Below are 24,743 nucleotides of genomic sequence, written 5' to 3' on the forward strand. Positions count from 1 at the left end.
TTTGTATCTACCATAATAAATTTGTTACAGCGCCTTCTGTTGAAGATGTAGACTTTAGTTTTAGTGATATTATTAGTATTTTAAGGAGAAAGATGTTTATTTTATAATAATTTGGTTTTTAAGTAATTTTAAATGTTTTAGTTGTTTGACAAGTCTGATATATTTCAACTGTAATTTAATAAATAATATTATTGGCTTTTATGTCCCACTAACTAACTACTTTTACAGTTTTCGGGGATGCTGAGGTGCCGGAATTTAGTCCCTCGGGAGTTCTTTTACGTGTCAGTAAATCTACCGACACGAGGCTGACGTATTTGAGCACTTCAAATACTAGCAGACTGAGCCAGAATCGAACCTGCCAATTTGGGGTTAGAAGGCCAGTGCTTCAACCGTCTGAGACACTCAGCCTGGGCCAATTGTAATTTATGTAGAAGATTGAATATTAGGTCATTTTAAAATTTATTTGTTTGACAAATCTGGTATTTTAATTTTAAGTTAATTAGTATAAGAAATTTCAAATATATTTTATATAGATGACTTTCTTATATTCTTGTATGGTTGGAAAGTGTACATGTGAAGAAGGCAGACACAAAATTGAACGATACAATGCGTTGCATTACTGGTACCATCAAATCAACTCCATGTCACTGGTTACCTGTGCTGAGTCACATCCCTCCACCTCACTTAGGGCGAAAGCAAGCTCTACTAAGGGAAGCCAAGAAAATCTTTGCATCACCCACTTTGCCACTGCACCAAGAATTCTGTCATCCATCACTGCAGCGACTGCAATCAAGAAGACCAGCAAGTAGCTGGAAGCATGAGTGGTCAACAAAAACATTGGGAACAAGTGTCCACCATCTTGATCCCACAAAGAAGCCAAACAGTTTTGACCTACCGAGGAATCTCTGGTGCCGTACCAACAGGTTAAGGACTGGACATGGTTGTTGCAATGACTTCAGGTACAAGTGGGGTTGGATCACTTCACCAATGTGTGATTGTAACCTGGAAGAACAGACGATTGAGCACCTGGTCCAACGCTGTCCTCTTCATTCGTACCATGGCACTCCTGACGATGTGTTCGCTCTCACACCCGGTTTAACTGAATGGCTGAGAGGGATGGACTTTAAGGTCTGATTTTGTCTTGTGTGTGTGTGTGTGTATATATATATATATATATATATATATATATATATATATATATATATATATTGTATAAAATTACCATACGATTAAATAAATAAATTCAATAATAAATATATTATGAGGTAGTGATAGATCAAATTGCAGATGTGTTTGGTTGCTTAATTGACCGCCAAGGAAGAGAACAGTCAAGGTTCTTGAAACATGTATGGCATTTAGTGACGTAAATAAACAACTTTTAATAGTACTGATAAGGAGGAATTACATATTTATCAGTGTTTTTCTTTTTTCTTTGCTAGTTGCTTTACGTCGCACCGACACAGATAGGTCTTATGGCGACGATGAGACAGGGAAGGGCTAGGAGTGGGAAGGAAGCGGCCGTGGCCTTAATTAAGGTACAGCCCCAGCATTTGCCTGGTGTGAAAATGGGAAACCACGGAAAACCATCTTCAGGGCTGCCGATAGTGGGGTTCGAACCTACTATCTCCCGAATACTGTGAGTGTTTTTCAGTGGTGGATAGATTTAAGTCAATTTATACTATTAACAAATCAAACCAAAATGGTTAAAATAATAAATTCCTAAAGGAAAATTGTTTGTTTTCTGTCACTGTATCCTCTCTGATAAATTTCTGATGGCAAACAGTACAATCTCCTAGATCTTGAACAAACTCAAAGAAGCTTAAAAGCAGATGGGAGAGCAAAATTTCAAGATACAAGACTAGTTAACCATTTAATAACTATATATTCATACCATAATTTTATCTTTTAAGAGATGAAATGAAATGGCATATGGCTTTTATTGCCGGGAGTTTCTGAGGACATGTTCGGCTCGCCAGGTGCAGGTCTTTTGATTTGATTCTCGTAGGCGACCTGCCCGTCGTGATGAGGATGAAATGATGATGAAGATGACACACAGCTAGCCCTCATGCCAGAAAAATTAACCAATGATGGTTAAAATTCCCGACCCTGCCGGGAATTGAACCCAGGACCCCTGTGACCAAAGGCCAGCACGCTAACCATTTAGCCATGGAGATGAAGAGATTATGCTGAAATATACACTGAATATCTTGTTATAAAAGTTTATGATAAGAAACCATTTTGGATGTCTGGATCCAAATCTGGCATCAAGAACCAATGGGTTCCAGGAATCAGTTTACATCTTGACCTCAATATCACTGAAAACTTTGTCCAATCAGTCAAACATCAGTAATATGTCAAAAATAATGCACAGTTCTGCTCCATTAATAAAAAGAGGCACTGATTTTTTTGTATTCCATAAGAAATTTAAAACTAGATCCCCTACTTTGTTAAATGATAATCAACTATTACTGTACTTTAAAATGTATTAAGTTGATGTAAATAATAAAAACAGGACAAGTTATTAAATATCATACCATACACTTCCAGGATGCTGGCATCATCTTCAACATGACCAACTACTATCAGGTTATCATTGGGGCTAATGACATCATCTTCATTTTCACTATCACTGTCATCAGGCACAGTTACATAAGGATCTTTACTTGTACTTGCAAAGACTGCAAGATTACCCAGTCCCATTAATGCATCTGGGTTACCTGTAACACAGATTACACAAAATTTAGGAAATGGGAAACAGAACATAATGCTGCCAAGAAATTTACAAAGAAATAGCAACTTGGCAAATGAGAGATGAGGCTTTTGGATATACCACATTAATATACTGTGACTATTATATGTGACATGGCTCATTACAAGAAAGCATGCTTCCTTTCTTGTAATATTTCTGGAAGAAGTTAATCACTCGTAATACCCACACACTGAACACTGTTGCATGTTTGTGATCTGAACGCTTCCCAGAGATAAAAACTCCTACAATCAGAATAGTGTAATTTCAGAAAGATAGCATCTGACAACAGCATTTCTGCCCTCACCCTCACTTCTAATGTGTGTATCAGATAGGCAAGAAGAAAAAGTTCTGAAAAAAATCATAGTTCCAAGGGATAAAATTAAAACTCTTTTGCTACTGATATTGTCATTGTATTAATGTCTGCAGAGGTTTGGGTGAAGTTCTGAATGCTATGGACAGTGTCTTGGAGAAGGAGCTCAAGATGAAAAACATAAATGTAAAACAAAAGTTATGGAATAGCCTATAGTTGAAAGAGACATAATGAAGGGATATCAGCACAGGAAATAAAATACCACCTTGGAGGGAGTAAATTACGTGAACACTTAACAATATCCAGAACTGTGACAAAGGAAAGTCATTCATTTTTTCAAAACATTTTTATCAGAAGACAAGCAGAATATTTTAGTGATAAAGTGCTGGAAACATTTTAACAACTGTTCAAATGAATAAAAATAGTTTTTTTATAATAGGCTAGCTATGAGCAAATCCATTTCCATATCATTTCACTAACCCATTTAACTAACACATTGTTTTTAATTCATTTTAATTTAATTTATATTTACGTAGTATTTAAGAAGACCAAGGTACCTGATTATTATGTACTTAAAAAGATAAATCACCTAAGCAATATGAACAGCTGAAGATGTTCTAAAAAAAGAATGAAACATGTACTGTGTGTAATTAATTAATTTCCTAAAATGCAAATATATGTATCAAAAAGGTGGAAGATTTTTACTGTTATTAAGTCTTTGTAAAAAGTGTCCAGTGTGCCGATAAGGAGCCGTGTGTATCTTGTGTCTCACTGAGCCGTGCTTGCGCCCACGATTCTTTCGGTGTGCCATGATTCACTGTCTCGCTGCAGCGGAAGCTCAGCTCCCCGCCAACGTCCAGTGTCCTGCTAGTGAGCCGTATCTACCACATCTCACGGGTGCAGCCAGGATGTGAAGAAAGAGTGCACGAGTAGCCGCGAACAGCTGGCAAACAGTTCGCAGGAAGTGACTAAGTTGCTAGCAACAAAGGACATTCATACTGCAGTAGAGCATCCAGCAGCTAGCCTGCAGGTCCCTTAATGGAGTTCAACCAAAAATGTATACAATATACCTTATATGCTGTAGTGTGTAGAGTACAGATTTAGCTAACATTTTAATTAGCAGAGCTCTATTTATCAAGACTGATGGATTATGAAACTGTAGATGACAACAGTCGCATGATAATTTAGTTACCACTGGGCTACAGCAAAATGATATACAACGATACATATTAAGTTTAAGAATTTTTTGATCGATATGTCCTAGTACCTACAATAGATAGCAATTTTCAACATAAATGAAACAAACACAGCCTCATAACGTTGAATAAATCCTCAATTAGATATTTACAGTGTGCAAAATATCCTGTAAAAACTGAGAACTTAATGTCACAGCCATTCAGACAGTTGTCAGATACATTAACACTAAACCAGGGTGGAAGACTAATATTTCCTTAAGCAGACCCTACACAGTCAGTAATACTGATCAGTAATACTGAGTCAATAATACTGACAGCACGCATCAATATTGTAGCGACCTTACACGATCATTATTACTGTCAATATTTTGGTCAGTACCAGTGCACTAGCTTACCATTGCGGCATTCTCGCTTTACAAATAAAGTCAATAACCGTCACTACGGAATGAGATTTATAACATGCAATTGCGGTATTCTATCAAAATGGATCGTAAAAGACGGGCATTTTGTAGCTATCATATTGGTACTGCACGAAACACAGTTTTAAACGTAAACGATGGGTTAAAGATTGGCTTAGGAAAAGAGAAAAGTATTCTCATATGAAGTGTTGAGGGAAACACAATATACCGAAGCAGAAGATTATCAGAACTATCTCCGAATGCGTGAGGGTACTTTTTCAAAATTACTACGAATGGTAGAGCCTTTTGTAATAAGGCAAAATACAAACATGCGGTGCTGTTTATCGGTGGCAGAGAGATTAGCGGTGACAGTGAGGTATCTTGCAACTGGTATAAATTTTGAAGATTGGTAGAGCTTTTTGTAATAAGGCAAAATACAAACATGCGGTGCTTTTTATCGGTGGCAGAGAGATTAGCGGTGACAGTGAGGTATCTTACAACTGGTATAAATTTTGAAGATTTAAAGTTTTCTGCTATAATGTCACCAGTTTCCATCAGTACAGCAGTTGTGGAAACATGTAAAGTATTGTGTTAAGTACGTTTATTCTGGCAGCGTTTCATATAGCTCGATAAACTTTTGCAATAGGCCTACTTGACGGTTCCACAAGCACCTCTACTTGGCCTTGGTGAGAAACGCATTTGTCGTCCACCGCTGCTCCGTTGATACTGACAGAAATAATGACAAGCGCACTCACACGGTCAGTATAACTGTCAGTATCCCCACCACTCTACAGTACTGACGCTCGCAGATCAGGAAATCCGGATCTGCTTCAGTACTGGCCTTCATTCCATCATTCCAGTCCACACGCGATCAGTATTACTGTCAATATTTTTCGGTACTGACAGTATTACTGACCGTGTAGGGTCTGCTTTAGGTCTAAAGTAATACAAACCAGGTGAGTTGGCTGTGTAGTTAGGGGCGCCCAGCTGTGAGCTTGCATCCGGGAGATAGTGGGTGCGAACCCCACTGTCAGCAGTCCTTAAGATGGTTTTCCGTGGTTTCCCATTTTCACACTTGGCAAATGCTGGGACTGCACCTTAATTAAGGCCACGGCCACTTTTTCCCCCACAGCTAGACCTTTACTATCCATCGTTGCCACAACACCTGTTTATGTCGGTGCGACGTAAAGGAAATTGCGAAAAAGTAACATAAATGGCTCAAGTTAAGCTTACCTACATTGCAATGTAGTACTTACCACTTTCATCATCATATTGGGCAAAATTGAATTCATCGTCAACTTCTACGTTCTTCTGTTTACTCTTCAGATTTACCTCACTCTCTTCTTCAGTTTCTACTTCTTCATCTTCAATGTCATCTTCTGTGGACCTATTAATTCCCCTGGAATAAAGAAGGGATTATTGCTGAAACTTGACAAATAAAACTCGTGGTAAATGCTTAGTGAAAGTAATTTAATCAGCTCTTTATAACTCAAATCTATTAAATTGTAATAATATGAATTTACAAAGAATAATGGCTTAACTACAACTTTTACATTAATCATGTTACCCTGTTTGAGCACTCTGAACTGATTATAATTTGTCTTCAGTAACCGACTTCCAGAATAGAAACACTTGATGTCTTATGTCCATTACCAACATTACAGTCAGGTGTGCATGATTTAAACTGTGTCTGTTACCAAGAATGTTAGTGCCTTGGTAAAGATATATACAGGATAATTCAAAATGATGGACCCGATTTCATAAATTTATTCTGTGAAATCTAATAAACATATCGTAATGTGAGACGTGCTAAGAACGGTAAACTCTCAAAGTTATTTTCGGTCATATCACAAGTGTCTATGTGAGTACCTCGCGTAACACGACATACATCAACCCGATAGTATATCTACTATCAAACCTTGTGTAGTGTGTCGCGGTCAATCTCTGCGATGGCTGGTGTGATGCGGGCATGAAGGTCGTCCAACGTTAGTAGAAGAGGTGGTACGTAAACATGATCCTTTACGAAACCCCACAAGAAATCACATGGGGTTAAGTCGGGGGAACGCGGTGGCCAACGAATGAGAGTTCGATCCTCCTGAGATGCACAGCCTATCCAGCGTTGTGCCAATTTCTCGTTGAGATCGCTCCGTTCGCTGCCATGGTAATGCGGAGGGGCACCATCCAGTTGAAGGATGAAATCTGCACTATCCTCTTCGAGCTGTGGCAGGAGCCATTGTTGCAGCATATCAAGAAAAACATTTCCTGTCAAAGTAGGTTCAATGAAGAAAAAGGGTCCATAAACTTTCTCATGGGAAATGGCACAAAACACATTCACCTTGGGAGAATCGCATTGGTGTTCCACAACTTGATGGGGATTTGAAGTTTCCCAGATCCTTACGTTGTGTCTATTCACAGTCCTGGAAAGGTGAAAACTCGCTTCATCATTGAAAATTACCCTATCGGAGAACCCATCCTCTTCCATTAATGCGAGAAACTCAGCACAGAAGGACGCTTGAGCAGCATAATCAGTGTCTTTTAAGCCCTGCGCCAGTTGCAAGCGGTAGGGTTTCATTCGTAATCGTTTCCGCAGAATGCGCCAAACAGTTGCCTGTGGAAGTTCAAGTTGCCTTGCTGCCCGGTAGGTGGACTTCTGTGGACTCCGCGCGAAACTGGCGTGAACACGTTCCACTGTCTCTTCCCCAGCCGAAGGACGGCCAGTCGACTTTCGCTTACAGATGCAGCCTGTGTCTCTGAATTTTGCATACCACGCACGAATGGCTTTTCCAGTAGGTGGGTCTCTTTCATACCTGGTACGGAAATACTGTTGAACACTAATCACAGACTTGTTTCCATGGTAATCAAGCACACAGAACGACTTCTGATCTCCAGCCGCAACCATTTTCTTTTCTCGGTTCCTGCACGCTTGTAACGGCTGAAAATGAAACCACGTGGGATGAAATCTAAACTCAACTAAACTTTGAGAGTTTGCCTTTCTTTGCACATATCTCACAGTATAATATATTCATTAGATTTCACAGGATAAATTTATGAAATCGGGTCCATCATTTTGAATTGCCCTGTACAGAAGAGAGATTGGTGCAGGTAAGTCTACCAACATGAGACTTACATACTTCGGTATCTTCAAATACCGGTACCAGTGGATCAAGCTGGAATCAAACCCACTAGCCTACCACCAGAGAGAGATTTGTTGAAGTGGAAGCCATTTTCTTTTCAGTCTCGAAAAACTTAACCCATTCTTAATCACATTTACACAACATAAACAATATTGAAATTATACAGTGCTCTCATTTTACGAGGAAACTTTGTATCATTCTGCCATTGTCCAACTTCCAGCTCTCTCAACTGGAGTGTGGAAAGCCAACCCAGTGGTTAGTTGCTTCTGAGAATTGTTCAAGAACTTGCATGTGACTGTTGCTTGTGTATTATAGTGTATAATGCTTGCGTATTAAGTAATCGACTGGAAAATGAAGCATTTGGTTGAACAGCGAATTTATTTGGTGGAATGTTTCATAAACAAAGATAACCATACAAAATGTGTTCGGAGATTTGCATGATGAAAAAGTGGCATGCAACAGGTTCAGTTAGTGATGTACAGAGGAAGCAGAAAAAGAAGATAAACTTGGGGATATTGGGGTATGGTTAGAAGCAAGTCCCAGAAAACCACTTTTGCGCCTTATGCAGGACACGAAGGTATCAATCTACGGGGTCGGCCCACAAAGCGACCGCACTGCTGCAATTTCAACCATATAAAATAAAGTTTGGGCAGGAACTTCACCAGACAGATGTTGCCACAAGAATAACATTCTGTAAGTTGTTTCATGGAAGTGTCTGCAATGGAAATTTGGATCCACGACTGACAAGACATGGTTCCATCCCTCTGGACATTTAAATTTTCAAAATGTGCAATTGTGGAGTACTGAGAAACCATATATTGTACAGGAAGTGCCATTGTATCCCATTAAAAAAGGGGTAGAGTGTGCAGTAAGCATGCAGCGGATAATTGGGTTTCAGAGAACGAATTCCAATGTATGTTGAGTATTCAGCCCAAAAGCTGGTTTGATTCTTAACAGCTCCGCCATTAGCTGTCATAGATGGCTTAGGCATCACTGAAGAGGTATACTAGGGAAATGAGGATAGTGAGACAGTTTGCCATTGCTTTCCTCACTAGCTGCTATTACATATCAGTTTGCCAAGCCCACTGAAATGCACACACCAACCAACCTTATCAGCGAGAGCTGAACTGTAAATGAAAACAATTTTGCATCCACTTTTTAATGAACTGACACAGGAAGAAAAAGGATTATGGATATTTTCAACCGGACAGTGCCACAGAGCATACCACTCTTAATTCTATAGACACTTTACATTCAGATCTTGATACCAGGTAATTAGTACAGCTTTATGGCCCACTAGACCAGCCGACTAAACTTGCTATGATTATCGTCTTTGGAGAACCAGAAAGGGCAAAGTTTACTGAAATAATCCCCATACTATAGAGGAACTGAGAGCGAAACAACACACACAATTAAGTCTATTAATCAAGTGGAATTACAGAAAGTAGAAAATAATTTGTTTAAACGATGTGAGGTACGTCCTACTGTGGCAAGTGGTCATTTGCAACAGTATCTGAAATAAATGGAGAGTAATAAACCTGCATATATAAACAGTATTTTTTAAAATAATATTGAAAGTTTTGGGGTCTTCTTCTTAAGCTGCTGAATGTCTTGATTTCCTGGTAGTAATGGAACATGCTCTCCAAGGGAAAGTGCAAGCTGGGTTCCACTGTAATGTAGTTTCCTTGCTTTGTTGCCTGTCACCTAGCTTCTCATACAGCAATTGGGAGAGCTGTAAGTGGGTCAGTGGCAGAATGATCCAAAGTTTCCTTTTAAAATGTGAGCACTATGTATCTACATATAATAAAAGTGGTTTAATAGAATCTGGTGATGTTCTTGCAAGAAAAAAAAATGTGCCACTCCATTATTTTAATTAAATTTCTTTTCCAGGCATTTTCTAATGTGTTTTATTACTAATAAAATGTTTTCTTTTCCATGTATTCTCTACAGCTTTCTTTAATTTGCACTAGTTTCAAAAGACTGAAAACTTAAAGGTTATATGAGAGGAATTCATTTCATTTGTATCCAGTGTCAAAGTTTGTCCAACACGGTTAATGTGGAAAATTTTCTTGTTTGTTTTGATGACAGGATGTGTGTGTCCTGTGCCTAGTTAATGGTTGGCAAACTATCCAATCACTTTGTGGAGACTGTTCAGATCATAATCCTTCAATAATTTCAGTCCTTAAAGAGTCACGTTGTAATATAAGGCAACAAAGAAATTGGAGATTGATTATAGAAGTAACCAATGAGTATTAACGGGTTACACTTTCCTCGCTAGTTCATTTTTTTTTGAAAGGTGAAAATTATGCAAAAATGATGTGAAACAATACCTAAAGTATATGGGAGGAGAGATCCTCCTTTTACGCTTGCAAGGGACCCACCAACCCACCCCTAAAAGAATTATTTCTTATTTAGAAATTTTAAATCTCATACTATGACAATCTGTGATGTGCGGCCATTTCCTGTGCTGCTGTTGGCTGCAGGGCAGTTCCTACTGCCCCTCGATAGAGCTTGCATCATGTCTTGCTCAGTGCTACCACCGGGGAGTTCAAAAGTGACTTATCATGGCGTGTGATGATTGTAGTTATTACTCACACACTTTTTAGTGATAGATGGACACCCTTGTGCTGAAACGGTTGACCTTGGTTATCTTCAAGATTCAAATTGGCAACCTTTGAAACACAAACTATGAATCGCTTATGCATCGCTGTGTGACATCTGGCGTACACTTTACGTACTAGTACTGTTGTTGTTTACACAGCAAAGCAAAACTATAGAATTCATGCTATGAACAAGATTCGCATTGAGAAATGTTATATAATATTAAATAAAGTGTGTGAGACACAGTTGTTGGCTTAAAGGTTTAGAAAATTCATAACGATCGATCATATTATCGATTCAATTCAGATTTCATTTCCATTCATTTGGCAGTATTACCAGAACCGGGAGAGCTCCCTCCTCACTCCTGTACAAAAATCTATCACTAAAATGTGTGCGAGTAATCTATATATATAAAAGAAGAGTTTTGTCTGTACATTGCTCAGAATTTGAAAAGAATGGTATTTCTGTATCGATCATGTCCACAGTAACAAGAAAATGCAGTTTTTACTTTTAAGTAATTTCTGTCTGTCTGTATGTATTTACACACATCACGAGAAAACGGCTGAACATAATTTAATAAAAATCGGTATGTGAAGTCGGGGGGTGAGCCGCTACAATCTAAGCTATAAATCATTTTATTCACTCTAAGTGAAATGGTAGTTTAGGGGAAGGCCTAAAATTATTTCTCAAATATTATTATTAGTGGTCATATTGATAAATACTACATAACTAAAGTTATATAGAATTAAATTTTCGATCATTTACGTCATGAATTTTTACCGTACCGGCTATGATAAACAGGTATTCATGAATTAGATTTTTGTTTTTTAAAAAATTAGGATTTTTGTTGCCAAGTCCATATCAACGCCGAGCCCCGAGAAAATGGGTAAACAGAATTTAATGAAAATCGGTATATAGAGTCGGGGAATAAGAAACTACAGTTTAAGCTATAAACAATGTTATTCACCCTGGGTGAAATGGTAGTTTAGGGGAAGGCACCTAAAATTTAATTTTTAAATACCTATGTTCTTGGTCCTATGGAAAAGTACTACATAACAAAAGTTTTAGAGAATACAATTTCCGATCATTTATGTTTTATTCAGTTTTACCGTACCGACTATGATAAGAGTGGTATTTCAGAACCGGAAGACAATTAATAATGTGAAGGCCTACAATACCGAAAGCGCGTAACATTGATCAACAATAACATTGCACTGACCGTTGTTTGTTGTAAAGTTCTTTGTTTCTTATGCTGACATTCAACTCCAATACATGGGATAACTGCTGCGTACCGAGTATAAAGCCTAACTTAATATTGGCGGGAAATAGCTGAGGAGTTAGATAACTTTCTTCTTTAGCATGCCATTCCTCTGGTTCATACATTTTCTGATACTGCTGGTACGTAACACACTGGTTCATCATAGTATTCCAGCTATTCGATACCTACTCTGACGCGCTGTTTTGAATGAGCAGTGTGCGCACGTAAGTCAGAGGCTCAGTTAGTAGTAGTAGTAGTAGTAGTAGTAGTAGTAGTAGTAGTAGTAGTAGTAGTAGTAGTAGTAGTATGAACTGGTCTAGAATTAGAATTTAAGCCTATTCCAAATTATAGTATCACAATTCATTAAATAACTCAAAATTGAACTCTGAAAAGAGCCGTTTCTTAAGAAAAGCTCCTTTTCACTTTTATTAAATCTAAATTCATTTTATCCCAAATTAGTACCACAATTCATTAAATAACTCAAAATTCAACCCTGAAAAGAGCTGTTTCTTAAGAAAAGCTTCTTCCTCTTCACTTTTATTAAATCTACATTCATTTTATTCCAAATTAGCAGCGAAGATGTGGTTTCTTCTCTGACTTGGATGAAAAATTGCTTCCACGTCAGATAGTTCTTTCCCCCGCCAGTGTAGTGAATTGAGATTTTCCGACTCATTGGGTATTCCCAGGAAACAGATAAGTAAAAGGGCATAGTTTCTGCCCTGGGACTATCCACTATTCGAACCCCTGCGCCGAAAAAAAGGACGAAGATTGTTCACGGATCACGGATGTCTGCGTCTTGGTCATTCCAGCTCTGTAGCTTTGAACTGTTAGTTCGGCAGCGTAGTACTGTTCGTTAAAAGTGAGAAAATTTGTGGTTTTTTATTTGATCGAGTATTTCATATGAAAGCATTGCTTTTAATCGCGCCATTCCTACTGACATCATTGGAATGACCCACGTTCATTTCAGTTGTGAAAACCACTAAGAGTGTCTTTCTGAGAATCTATAAAGGCAGGGGAGAGTGAGTGTCTGCCATTATAATGAAAACTCTCCAACCTGATTGTGACTGACGGTAGGCAAGCTGGCCTACCATTACAATGAAAATTACCTAACCCAGTCTTCATATGAGAAAAGACGTTGGTGACTTCCCCGTCGTGTTTCTAGGGCAAGGTTAAGAGCTATGCAACTTAATACAATCTTCCTCACATTTACACTACCTAACCTAGAATTCTGTACACAATTTAGAATTCCGTAGCGAAGCACAGGTACATCAGCTAGTACACTCTACGCAAGGAGAGGTAATTTGATTAACTGATTAAGTCATTGTGGAGAGTATAAGAGAGACCTACAACTGAAAGTCAGTGGAATTTAATTAATTTTCACTTGCCAGACCCCTCCTTTGCTTGCCCTCCAGCCAGATTGTCTTGTCACTAGCCGGACCAATGGTCTTATCAATAACCAAACTAACCAATCCAGACAAATGGTCTTACCACTATCCACTTCTCAGGGGTGTAACATTTCGGGCCCAGGTCTTTAGGGGCCCCGAGACTCCTTGCAAACAGAAAAAAGGGATAATATACCGTAGCCTAATGTCACTCTGCACAGAAATGATCTGGACGGTTTTGTAGAATCATATCAATGTAGTTGGTCCGTTATTGGACATTAAATTTTTCCAGCTAACTCATTCCTGGTTGCCAGTGTTTCGCCCCAGTGTGCTAAATTGGGCTCATCATTTGGTAAACAGCACACGCACCAAGACGCATTCAGGTTCCCTATGGGAATCAATATCTATGTCATTTGTAGAATCAGTCAAAATAGTTTGCATTCTATAATTTGTACGTAGAGGTATTTCCACTTACATGCACTGTGTTGAGTGTAACAGAACAAAAATTCTTGCCATTACCCTTGCCCTCTCTCTCAACACAGCGACACGTTCTCCAGAACTGCACCAAATTATTTGAAAATAATTACAGCAATGAAGGATGATATCAAAATATAATATTTTAGTTAGGAAATCATACTTTCTTGATGTGTCCTGCACCTGATATAGTATTATGCAAACATTTTGCAGAACATTTAACTTATGACACACATTTATTTGACAACAGTGTATAATGCCAATAAGAAATTGGTGAAGTAAGAATCGGTCAACTCAGTTTAGAACAAGGTTTCTTTGCGCAAAGTTAATAACAGGCTTATTAGTTGTGTAGTTTAATATTTTTCAAACTTTATTTGAACATTATTTTTATTTAATTTTTTTCAGATATTTTTCTGCGTTGTAATCGAATAAATTATTATAACCGAGACTTTGGTATCGGTTACAGAATATAGTTCTGAAGTCATTGAAACATGAAACCAATTATAGTTAAGTACGAACATCTAAGTGGTTTATGGTTAGTAGTTTAGCAGTTTAACCGTTAAACCATGGATGAAATCAAATAAACCTATTAAACATGATATTGTAATAATCTTACAATAACGAATAATCCCTTTGTTCATATAACTTAACAATATATTGCATTACTTTTACCTGCTGTAATTAAATGAATACGGTATTCATAGTTTGTACACTGTGAATTTTTATTTTGGCAGGTGGGCACGTATCACATTCGTTACGCCCCTGTCACTTCTATCCTGACCTAAGTTCGTAAGCTGGCATCCATGTGCAGGGCGCTGTGATGGTGTGTGAGCCGCACCATGTCGCATTCTTAACCTCTCTTTTGCAAACTAGTAAATAAAGACGCTCCGTTCGTTATTTCCTGGAAGGGAGTAGTGAGTAAGAGTGGGGCTATCCCAGCCAGCCTGGAGGGCATGGCCAGACTCTCCCTGTATCGTTCTCTTTTTCTGGTTTCGCTGTGTGCTTTATGGAAAGTGCAACGAGAATGTTCCATCTCTAGCCGAGACCCGAATATTTCAGTACCGATACATTATAACCGGGATATAATCAGAAGGCTACACACGAACAGCGAGTGACTGTAGGACTTCAGTCATTGGACTGGGATGGCAGGAGTGCTGGCTGTCACTAGAGTCTCACCGCAGTCTAAATGAGTTGTTGTTGTGTCTAAGTGCTAGAGTTCGGTGTTGGACTGGAGTGACAGTGTTGGGCGCCATCACTGTCTTAATGATGTCAAGAGTATAGTCGTGTTTGAGTAAGGAGTATTGTCAGTGTGCTGCTTTAGAGTACAGTGTGAGTGCTACTGGGGACTGAAGACTACCTTGAAGTCTCTGTGTGGAACAGTGCTGAGAGTAGAATTGGAGCAGTGTTAACTGTTGTTGTTGTTGTAGTGCAAGCTAGCGCTGTTGAACTGTTGCTGTTGAGATATCAGTATTAAGTAGTTCACTATGTATGCCTCTGTGAATTACTGGACTTCCTCTGAAGTCAAACCAAGGAATAGTATCGTGTGTTGTGGGGTTCAGCAGCTAATGTGCGAGGTGACTGAGCGTGCGAGTGAAAATGAAATTAAGGTGAACCTGTCAATAAGGATTATAGCCATCCAGGTAAAGACTGTATAGTCCACGAAACTTTTAGTGATACTTGGTTTTATGGAGGTGAGGAGTAAGGAAGGACCTGCCCTGGTTCTATTTCTTTTTTTTTTTTTTTGCTAGTTGTTTTACGTCACACCGACACAGATAGGTCTTACGGCGATGATGGGACAGGAAAGGGCTGGGAGTGGGAAGGAAGCGGCCATGGCCTTAATTAAGGTACAGCCCCAGCATTTGCCTGGTGTGAAAATGGGAAACCACGTAAAACCATTTTCAGGGCTGCCGACAGTGGGGTTCGAACCTACTATCTCCCGAATACTAGATACTGGCCGCACTTAAGCGACTGCAGCTATTGAGCTCAGTGCCCTGGTTCTGGTAATAGCCTACTGCCAACTGAATGGAAATGAAATCTGAACTGGATCGATAGTATGATCGATCGATGTGAATTTCATAAACCTTTATTATCTTAAGCCAACAACTGTGCCACACACACTTTATATAACATTTCTCAATGCGAATCTTGTTCCTAGCATGAATTCTATATTTTGGCTTTGCTGTGTAAACAATAACAGTACTAGTATGTAAAGTGCACCAGTACGTCAGATGTCTTCACAGCGATTCATAGTTTGTGTGTCAAAGGTTGCCAATACGAATGTCGAAGATAACCGAGGTCTACCGATTCAGCACTAGGGAGCCGAAGTATCACTAAAAGTTTCGTGTACTATACATGTGAAGTCCTGCTGTGAGAGACTTGTGAATAGATAGCAATTAGTAGGCTGGAACTTGGTCATTCGCGGTTGAACCAAACTGTGCTTGTGTAAATATGTGTATTAATTTAAACTATCCTAGAATTAAATTACAGTGATAAAACAGTGCTTTACTCGAAACACTATTAAAGCAATTATTTAGTAACTTTGCTAAGAACACCTATACCTCTTCTCAAACAATTCTCATCAGTGGGTGCAATATTAAAATAACGACTTCCGAGATTCTGCCGTCCTGCGAGCAAAAGAAGTAGAACGTGAAACGGATAGCCTACTATAAGTCTACGATACAAAACGTAACTCACTTTTTAATTGCCTCCAATTCTTCCTCATCGACAACTTCATCCAGTTCACTTTTGTTTTGCTTAATAATCTCCTCTAGCTCCTGTTCCGTGAGCTGAACCTGAAATAGCACACAAATTTTTTAATAATGAGAAAACTTAACCAATAAAATGCTATAAGAAGTAGTCATAACAAACTAACTTTCTCCGGATTACTCTTCGCAACTCCTTTTCTCACCCATTTTACACATGGTACGAAGTTTATGCTAGCTGCTGGTACATCGCTCATTATTAACAAAGAATGCAAGCACCCTAAATGCTTAACCTAGTAATTTTTAATGAAGGACCATGATTTCACTGACAAACACATGTTTCACGTGCACATCTTGCGAATTACGATATTCAGTTGATCAGGAGAACAGGTGCACCAACTCAAAGTAGAAGCAAAGAAATACACTAGAGACAATACGCGACACTTACGGATTTAGCCTTGCTAAAATGAGAGACAATTCGACGGTGGCGCTCCTAGTGACTTGACCTGAAAAAATCGCGCTAAATTCAAATATCAATCGAAATGTATATACGGAAATGGATAAATAAATTACGTCTAGAAAGAAAGTGTTATTGAGATATTAACTTCGAAGTTGCTAAAGCAATTCTGGATAAATGAATGAAGAATTATTAAAAATGTTATTATTCAAAGACTGAAATTAGACATATAAACAAGATGTGAAATAGACTGCTGTGAAATGGCTTGATCTTTCATTTATGCATTACTTTTGTAGCTTTAGCATTCCTGCCTGAACTCTTACGGTTGGATTTGTCTTTTTTCTCATTTAAAAACATTGTATCATCACATTAAGACACTTGTCAATAAAAATATCGGCACATTCCTTACACATATGATGCAATGAATTAATATTTAACAGCTGGACAATTTTCCTCTTAACATGAAGCCTACTAACAGAAAGAAAACCTATAAAATCCCAGCTTTAATCTGAGAAGAGGGATAAAAGAAAGAAAAGTATGAAAATGTTGTCGATAGTGATGCTTTGAGGAGTATTTACGTACAATTAGAGTAAAAATGTAACATACCCTTGGCTGTATAGTCGAGGATTTTTAAAGTCGCTGGCCTGGAAATGATCTGAACAGATCTTATAATTCTTATATAAGCGTTACGTCCCTTCTTTCTTGTACAAATTACCCAAATCACTTATGTGACATTTCAAAACCCATAGATCACACCTACAACAACACATCGGTATTGAAGGTTAACTGCTGCACTATATAATAAAATGTGCGTATTACATTTTATGGCAGTTAAAATATGGATCGAGCAGGTCAGAAGATTATGAAGTACTATAAAAATCTCTGTCACTGCAAGAATATATATGCAAACACATTATTACTTACATGTTCTTGTCACGAGGGAACTTGAAGAACGACCGCGCATTTTTCTCCACTTCGTAATTACTGCAGCCAAACACAGCACATACCTTTCCCCTCATGTTGAGAGGAGATATCAAGGAATGACACACACTACTCTTTATTTATGTCAACTCACTGAAAACGCATAAATAACACCAAAAACTTCACACAAAAATACACGTGCTCTTATGAGAGAATCAGTACTGTTCAGGTCTATCCGCTAGAATGAGCTCCAGTAGCTGTCCCTTGATATCTCGCTCAGTGTCGTGTATTATCTCTACTGTACTTGGTAGAAGTACTAGTGAACAAATAACAAAAAATATCCTGACACTCCTTCAGATTTCCCGTACACATTTCTGCTGAAGTATTTATCAAATAAAGTAACAATTTATTTATTCATTCATTTAGCGTATGGTTTATGTCACATCACATCACAACAATTGAACTAGAAAATATGATATTGATAATATGTCAACTAAAGGGAAAAGGAAAGAAAAGTTATTACCTTTCCCGTTGAGAAAATAAAATTATAATAAATAACTTATATCTGTCTTCTTCTTGAGGGTTGTGGGCTATGTTAATGTCATCCGGTAACTTATATCTATGAGTAAAATGTGTGGCGTGATGTGCCTAGCAAGCATGCAGGCTGTAATATGAAGTATTGATGAATGGCCATGACATGGCATACAGATCCACGGCCTCTCAAGGTATTGTTCCCAGGTAACATCAGTAGGCCCTAACATCGCGCTACACATTTTGCTACATGATACTATTTAGTTACACACATTTTCTGATGATTCCACCTTAAGACACATTTATCTCAAAATAAATAAAAACGTTCCTTAACTAATATCCCAATACCGTATTATGGATAACCACCCGATAGTCTAGGACTCTCTTAAAGCCTATAGGTGTGCTCGGTCGCCATTTTTGTTCTTACTTACTTTCCGCTAAATCTCGGCCTCAACTTTACACATCTCTCTGTATGGCTGTTCCGTACACTGGCAAACAAGTGCAAAACTGATTTAACGTACATACTATATTCTCGCCGTAGAAATATGTGAAAAAATAGCTTACTAAGGAAGCAGTTTCTCTTCTTCACCTTCTTCTTCTTCTTCTTCCTCTTATTATTATTATTATTATTATTATTATTATTATTATTATTATTATTATTATTATTATTATTATTATTATTATTATTAATCAGTAGACCAGTTGTTCACAAACTATGCGCCGTGGTGCCACCGAATTAAATGAATTCGTTTTTTGATTTTTAGTTGTGTATTTTGAAATTGTAATCGGCCACAGTTTCATCGAGAAAATAGAGATAAATAACCATTGATAAGTGATAGCTTTCCATTCTTTTATATAGTACCGATACTTACCTCACAGTACTTGTGTGAAGGTGACCGTACACTATTTCCAATGTAGTCAAAGTAATAAGAATAATACACTTATTTTGAAAAAAAAATATTCAAAAATCACGCTGAAATGTGGTGAACGAAGATGAAAAAACTATATTAATGGGATTTTTAAATGCAGGTCATTTTCTATTTATGAAAAGGACTTCTTTATAAAATAAGCTCAGACTTTATGAAACTTATGAACTTTTGTATAATGTACTGTACAATGCATTTTAGGTTATCCATTTGAATATTTATGAAACAAATGTTATGTTTCTATAGTTGTGAATGACATTAATTTTTTTGGTAGTTACATCGCACCGACACAGATATGTCTTATGGCGACGATGGAATAGGAAAGGCCTAGGAATGGGAAGGAAGCGGCCGTGGCCTTAATTAATGTACAGCCCCAGCATTTGCCTGGTGTGAAAATGGTAAACCATGGAAAACCATCTTCAGGGCTGCCGACAGTGGGGTTCGAACCCACTATCTCCCGATTACTGGATACTGGCCGCACTTAAGCGACTGCAGCTATCGGGCTCGGTAAAATTACATTCAGAAGGAAACTAGGTTTACAAACTTCTCAAGCCTAGTCTTCTCTCCCAGCCTGAAAAATCGTACGAGAGGCGGTTACCAATGACAGAGACTATAAAATAGTGGGTAAAGTAACCGTTGAGCAGAGGAGACTACTGAAACATTTGTCTTCGACAAGATTATCACATGTTCAGAAAAGTGGATTTTCTCTGGTTTCAGGAGTAGGAAGTAGTAGTCTGATTTTTCAACAGAACTCACCTTATTAAATGGAAATTCAACGTTCGCAAAATTGCTTAACTTGCTCGAGCATTAAGTATAAATTAAACAAAAAATGAAATTTAAGCAACGTTTTATTAATTTACAGTCGTCTTTTACTGCAATATTTAAAAGCCATATTCCATTCCTCATTCACTTTTTTCTCTGTTTTGGTGATGCAATCCCATAAATTTTCCTCGTTTGTGTATATTTCTGTTAAAATCTACTACAGCATAATGATCGAACTTTGGAGAAATGTTCAAAATGGTTTCCTCTGAAAGCACACACATAGGAAAATATGTACCGTACACTCAATCACACAAAAATTGGCCGCCGCAAAATAAGGCTGCCTTTCAAAATTCTCTTGTTTGAAATAAGATGAACCTATTATGCAGGTGGGCGGGTTCCAAGCATCATCTCTTTGACCACCAGCTGTCCACAGCCCTTGTGTTTTGAGAATGTATAAGTTTATTTTCCGGCCAATTTTTTGCGGTAAGTATACTTCATCATTCACAATCCCCTTAAATAGGAAATACGCATACCCACCTTATAGAGCCTTAGCTTCTGCGGTGATGTCACTAGAGATTGCTGAGTGGATTGACTGGAGTGTCTTGTGTCATGTAACATAGAGATGGCAACACGTACGAGCAGAGTAGCTTCGGCTAACTTTGCAGCACTGCATTAGGGAGGTGGTGGCTGGTCTCACCATCAGCTGTCCTTAAAATGTGCTTCCATGGTTCTCCTCGCTAAGGCTACTGCTGGAACAGATCGTTTTGTAGGTCATGACCGCTCACCTCTTACCTTCTCCTTACCTCAAATGATCGTAACACATCTCAAGGCCCGAGAGAGTTCATCACCCTCTAGGAGGTCCGCCATACTCCATAAGGGTAGGAAATGAAAATGTAGTCGTCGTAGTAGTAGTTGTAGTAGTAGTAGTAGTAGTAGTAGCAGTAGTAGTAGTGCAATGTGTCCACTTGCTGAAGCAGAGTTTTGCGCGCGTCCCTATATTGGCAAGATAACCCGTACCAGTTAATTGCTAAGATAATCAGTCATTTCAAAGGCACTTCAGAATTATTTTTCCTTTTTACCAATCTGATGAAAAATAAGATCAACTTGTTGTAATGATACGCACTCGACTGTCCAGAACACTTTTAAAATTGCTATATCGTAAAGAATCAATTTTGGGATCAAATAGGTTATTGCAAGGTCAGATTGTATTTAGCTGGAACGTACTGCTGATTTTCAAGGTGTAGGAAAAATAATGAAACATTTTCACAATAACATTTTAGATTAAAGGATAACATTGTGAACGGTTCATGAGTATTTACTGTAAACAGTATAAATAGTAAATACCATACTTTTAAAACAATGTACGTACACGATGCAAAAATAAGATAATTTGAAGTCCTGTAATGAAAATTTTTTAAAGAAAGAACAAGAAATATCAGATTTAACACTACATAATTATTGCATGGTAGTTAAATTAAAAGGGATATTCAAGTAATATAAAATAGAGAGATGTTTGGACATCACTAAATGTATTTATATAAATCGTCCGGCTCCATGACTTGTCTGTGTCTTGGCTTTCAGTCCTCGAGGTACGGTACTGGATTCTATTCCCAACCGGCTCGAAGGATTTTATTCGTTAGCATTTAATTTCATTTGTTAGGAGACTGAGTGTGTGTGCTGTGCCCAACATCTACCGAACACCAACAGAACCACTCAACGTCAAATTAGAAAAACACTCATTTTTATTTCTACCGAAATACACTAACATAAACAGTTTATTCTACTAACTGGATCACTCACGGACCAAATCTTTCTATTTATACTAAGTAATAACTATTTTATCGCAACTGAAAGACAAAGCACCATCAGTACTTGGCCGTTCAATAGCGCGTCCAGTAATGAAGGAAACATAGGGAATCACGCACTATGATCTAGTTCTATGTGTAGTAAACGTGAGCTTCAGCTAATAATTAACACGGCAATACTGTGTGCATCATACACATTTTTCAGGGATTGTTCCATCGAAACGTGGTATCCTGATTCAGATAACCTTTGTTATATAATACGGTACCTTTTGTGGGGGGGGGGGCAATCGTCTAAATCAACACTAGGACAATCATAGTGTTCACTTTCCAAATACACACACGTTGTTTCTTTCATAGGACTCATCCACGCCTCGAAACATGATCCTAAACTGTACCAGTTCAACAACACATACAAGGAGTCAACAGTGATGGGAAAAATACAAGAAACAAATAATTGGGATGAATTACAGTTACCTGCGAAATATTTTACTCAGTTATTACAATTACAAATTAATTTCTCAACAAGTAATCATCAAAATTATGAGGGGCGTACTATATTGTTTAAAAGTTTATTTTTTGTACGTCCGGGTATGGTTCACATTTCACTTTTAGAGGTGGTGACGTGGAACTAGTGCATTGTTCCACCGTTTGGTAGCAGCACACACACAGGCGCCAATGAATGTATTCGTCATAGCTATTCCATAATAACACTGTCAGCGTAGGAGCAGACAACATGGAAAGCAACCGTCAGGGACAGCGCTATACGACTTGGTTCCTATGGAAAGATGGCGTGATTACTGCAGAAATTCATCAGCGCTTGGTGGCTGTCTGTGGAGAACATGTGCCGCCATAGAAAACAGTTTACAACTGGGTGGAAGGTTGGAAAACAAGGCGCACATCGGTGGACGAGAGAACGAGTTCTGGAAGAAATGTGATAGTGTCAACACCAGCCAACATTGCCCGGGTCGAACAGGCCATCCCAGGAAACAAATGCATCACATTTACGGAAATGGAGGCAGCCACGGGAATAATTAGCCGAAACACCCTGCAGCGGATCGTGCACGGCCACTTACAGTTGGGGAAGGTGTCATCCACGTGGATGCCTAGACTCTTGCCTGCAGGCGAAAAGCAGAGGCATGTGGACGTGTGCAGAGAACTTTCGCAACGCTATGTTCAAGATCCAGCCGACTTCACGGCTAGGCTTGTGACTGGTGATGAGACATGGCTCCATTACCATGAGCCACAAACGAAACAACAATCGATGCAATGGAAGCGTAGAGGCAGTCCACCGCCAAAGAAATGTCGAACAGTGCCATCAGTTGGCAAGCGAATGGCGACCGTGTTCTGGGACACAAAGGGCATCATCCTCATTGACTGGCTGGAATTTTGGGCCACTATTAACAGTACAGCAAATGTGGCAATCCTTAAGCGCTTACATCAAAAAAGACAGAAAGACAAGTCACCTTTGGAGAAGCAAATATTCGAAAGCTAGCACAAAAGGTTCGTGTAAATAAAGGAGAGGCTTTGCTTGGTTTATATGAGTATTTTGAAGAGACAGACTGCTTCCTCTCTTTAGCACATTGCTTTATTATCCAGTGAATGCGAAAGAGGGTTTTCGCATATACTGACACCATGCAGATCATCAACTTCTGTACTTAGGTTTATAGAAATAATTGGACCTCATCTCACCAATTTCAGACTGGACAGATACTATGGTCGTCTGACGAGAAGTCGAGTGGACGCGGGGTGGAAAGGGGTAAGGGGTGCGAGGGGTAAGCATGGCTGCCGCACATGCGCTTATCTCAAGTCTCGACAATAAACATCTGTTCCGTCCGCGGTTACTCTTGCGAAATGAAGTGCCATTCAAACTAATCGGCCGGGAGAATGGGCTAAAGGTGTGCCTCTGCAACATGACAATGCCCGGCCCCACACTAGCCGACAGACCACCGCTGCCATTAATCAAATGGGATTCACGGTGCTGCCACAGCAACTATACTCTCCCGATTTGACACCAAGTGATTATCACCTGTTCGGGAACACGAAGAAACCTAGTTTTGCGGATTTTCCAGAACTGGACACAGCTGTCAAGGCATGGGTACGCAGCACTCCGATAGAATGGTTTCATGAAGCTCTGGAGAGACTGACACATCGATGGCAAAATTGCATAGAGTTACAATGAGATTATGTTGAGAAGGTGGTCGTAACAACTGATGTGTAATGTACTTCATTTGGTAAGAAAAAGATAAAGTGTATAACAATATAGTACGTCGTTCGTACTTCCTATCGTTGGCGGAGGCCTAGTATGTTATTCCTTGATAATGTGACTAGGAAATTCAAACATCGTAGGTAGGACAGTAGACTAAGAGTCTTGTATCATTGTTGTTCACTATATATTATTTGTCTTCAAAATAGTGCGAAACTGCAAACTGTGTTTTGTAGGATACCATTTAATAGTAAATAACGTTATTGGTTTCTGTCCGTCTCCTTGGCTGAATAGTCAGCGTACTTCCCTGCGGTTTAGAGGGCCCGGATTCAATTTCCGGCCGGTTCACAGGGTATAATTAATTCCTCTGGCTCGGGAACAGAGTACTTGTAACCTTCTTAATACACATCTTCATATACATACGACACATCACGCTACCAACCACCACAGAAACGTGCAATAGTGATTACATCCCTCCACATGGGGTTTTCGTCAGGAAGGGCATGGAGCTATAAAACTAGGCTTAATCCACATTATTTATGACCCCAGATGATTGAGAAAAGGACTGCTACTACCACCTCCTTTTGACAGGCCACCAAAGTGAATGTGTCAGATCACAGAGTGAGAAACTAGCAACACGACGTGGGACTGATATCAAGGAGCCCTGGGCCAAAAGTTCCTCTTAAAACACATCATAGACAGCTAGTGTGCGGTGGGCAACAACTCACAGCCCATGGTATGAGTAACAGTGGAAGCGTATGCACGTTTTTTTTCTGATGATGTCACAATATGCCTGCACCAATACAACAGGAGAATTATAGCCTGGAGATGATGCGATGAGAGACGAAACGAGTCCTTTATACTGGAGCACGATCAGCAGCAAGGGGGCTCCGTCTTGTTTTGGGATGGGATTATGTTTGGTCGACGAACGCCT

General features: G+C 38.9%; 1 protein-coding gene across 1 annotated transcript in view; it reads right to left on the minus strand.

The window, feature by feature from the left end:
* nclb (no child left behind) overlaps nt 1-16,549 on the minus strand; it is a 113,880-nt gene extending 97,331 nt beyond the window's left edge. Inside the window, exons 1-4 of the mRNA XM_067144723.2 lie at nt 16,375-16,549; nt 16,197-16,294; nt 5,910-6,052; nt 2,535-2,717 (exon numbers count right to left, since the gene is read on the minus strand). Coding sequence (XP_067000824.2) covers nt 2,535-2,717; nt 5,910-6,052; nt 16,197-16,294; nt 16,375-16,461 — 511 coding nt within the window. The 5' untranslated portion in view covers nt 16,462-16,549. The remainder of the gene's footprint in view (nt 1-2,534; nt 2,718-5,909; nt 6,053-16,196; nt 16,295-16,374) is intronic.
* Nucleotides 16,550-24,743: the final 8,194 nt, after the last annotated feature.

The sequence above is a fragment of the Anabrus simplex genome, chromosome 1, assembly GCF_040414725.1.
Source record: "Anabrus simplex isolate iqAnaSimp1 chromosome 1, ASM4041472v1, whole genome shotgun sequence".
In the NCBI taxonomy this organism is placed as follows: domain Eukaryota; kingdom Metazoa; phylum Arthropoda; class Insecta; order Orthoptera; family Tettigoniidae; genus Anabrus; species Anabrus simplex.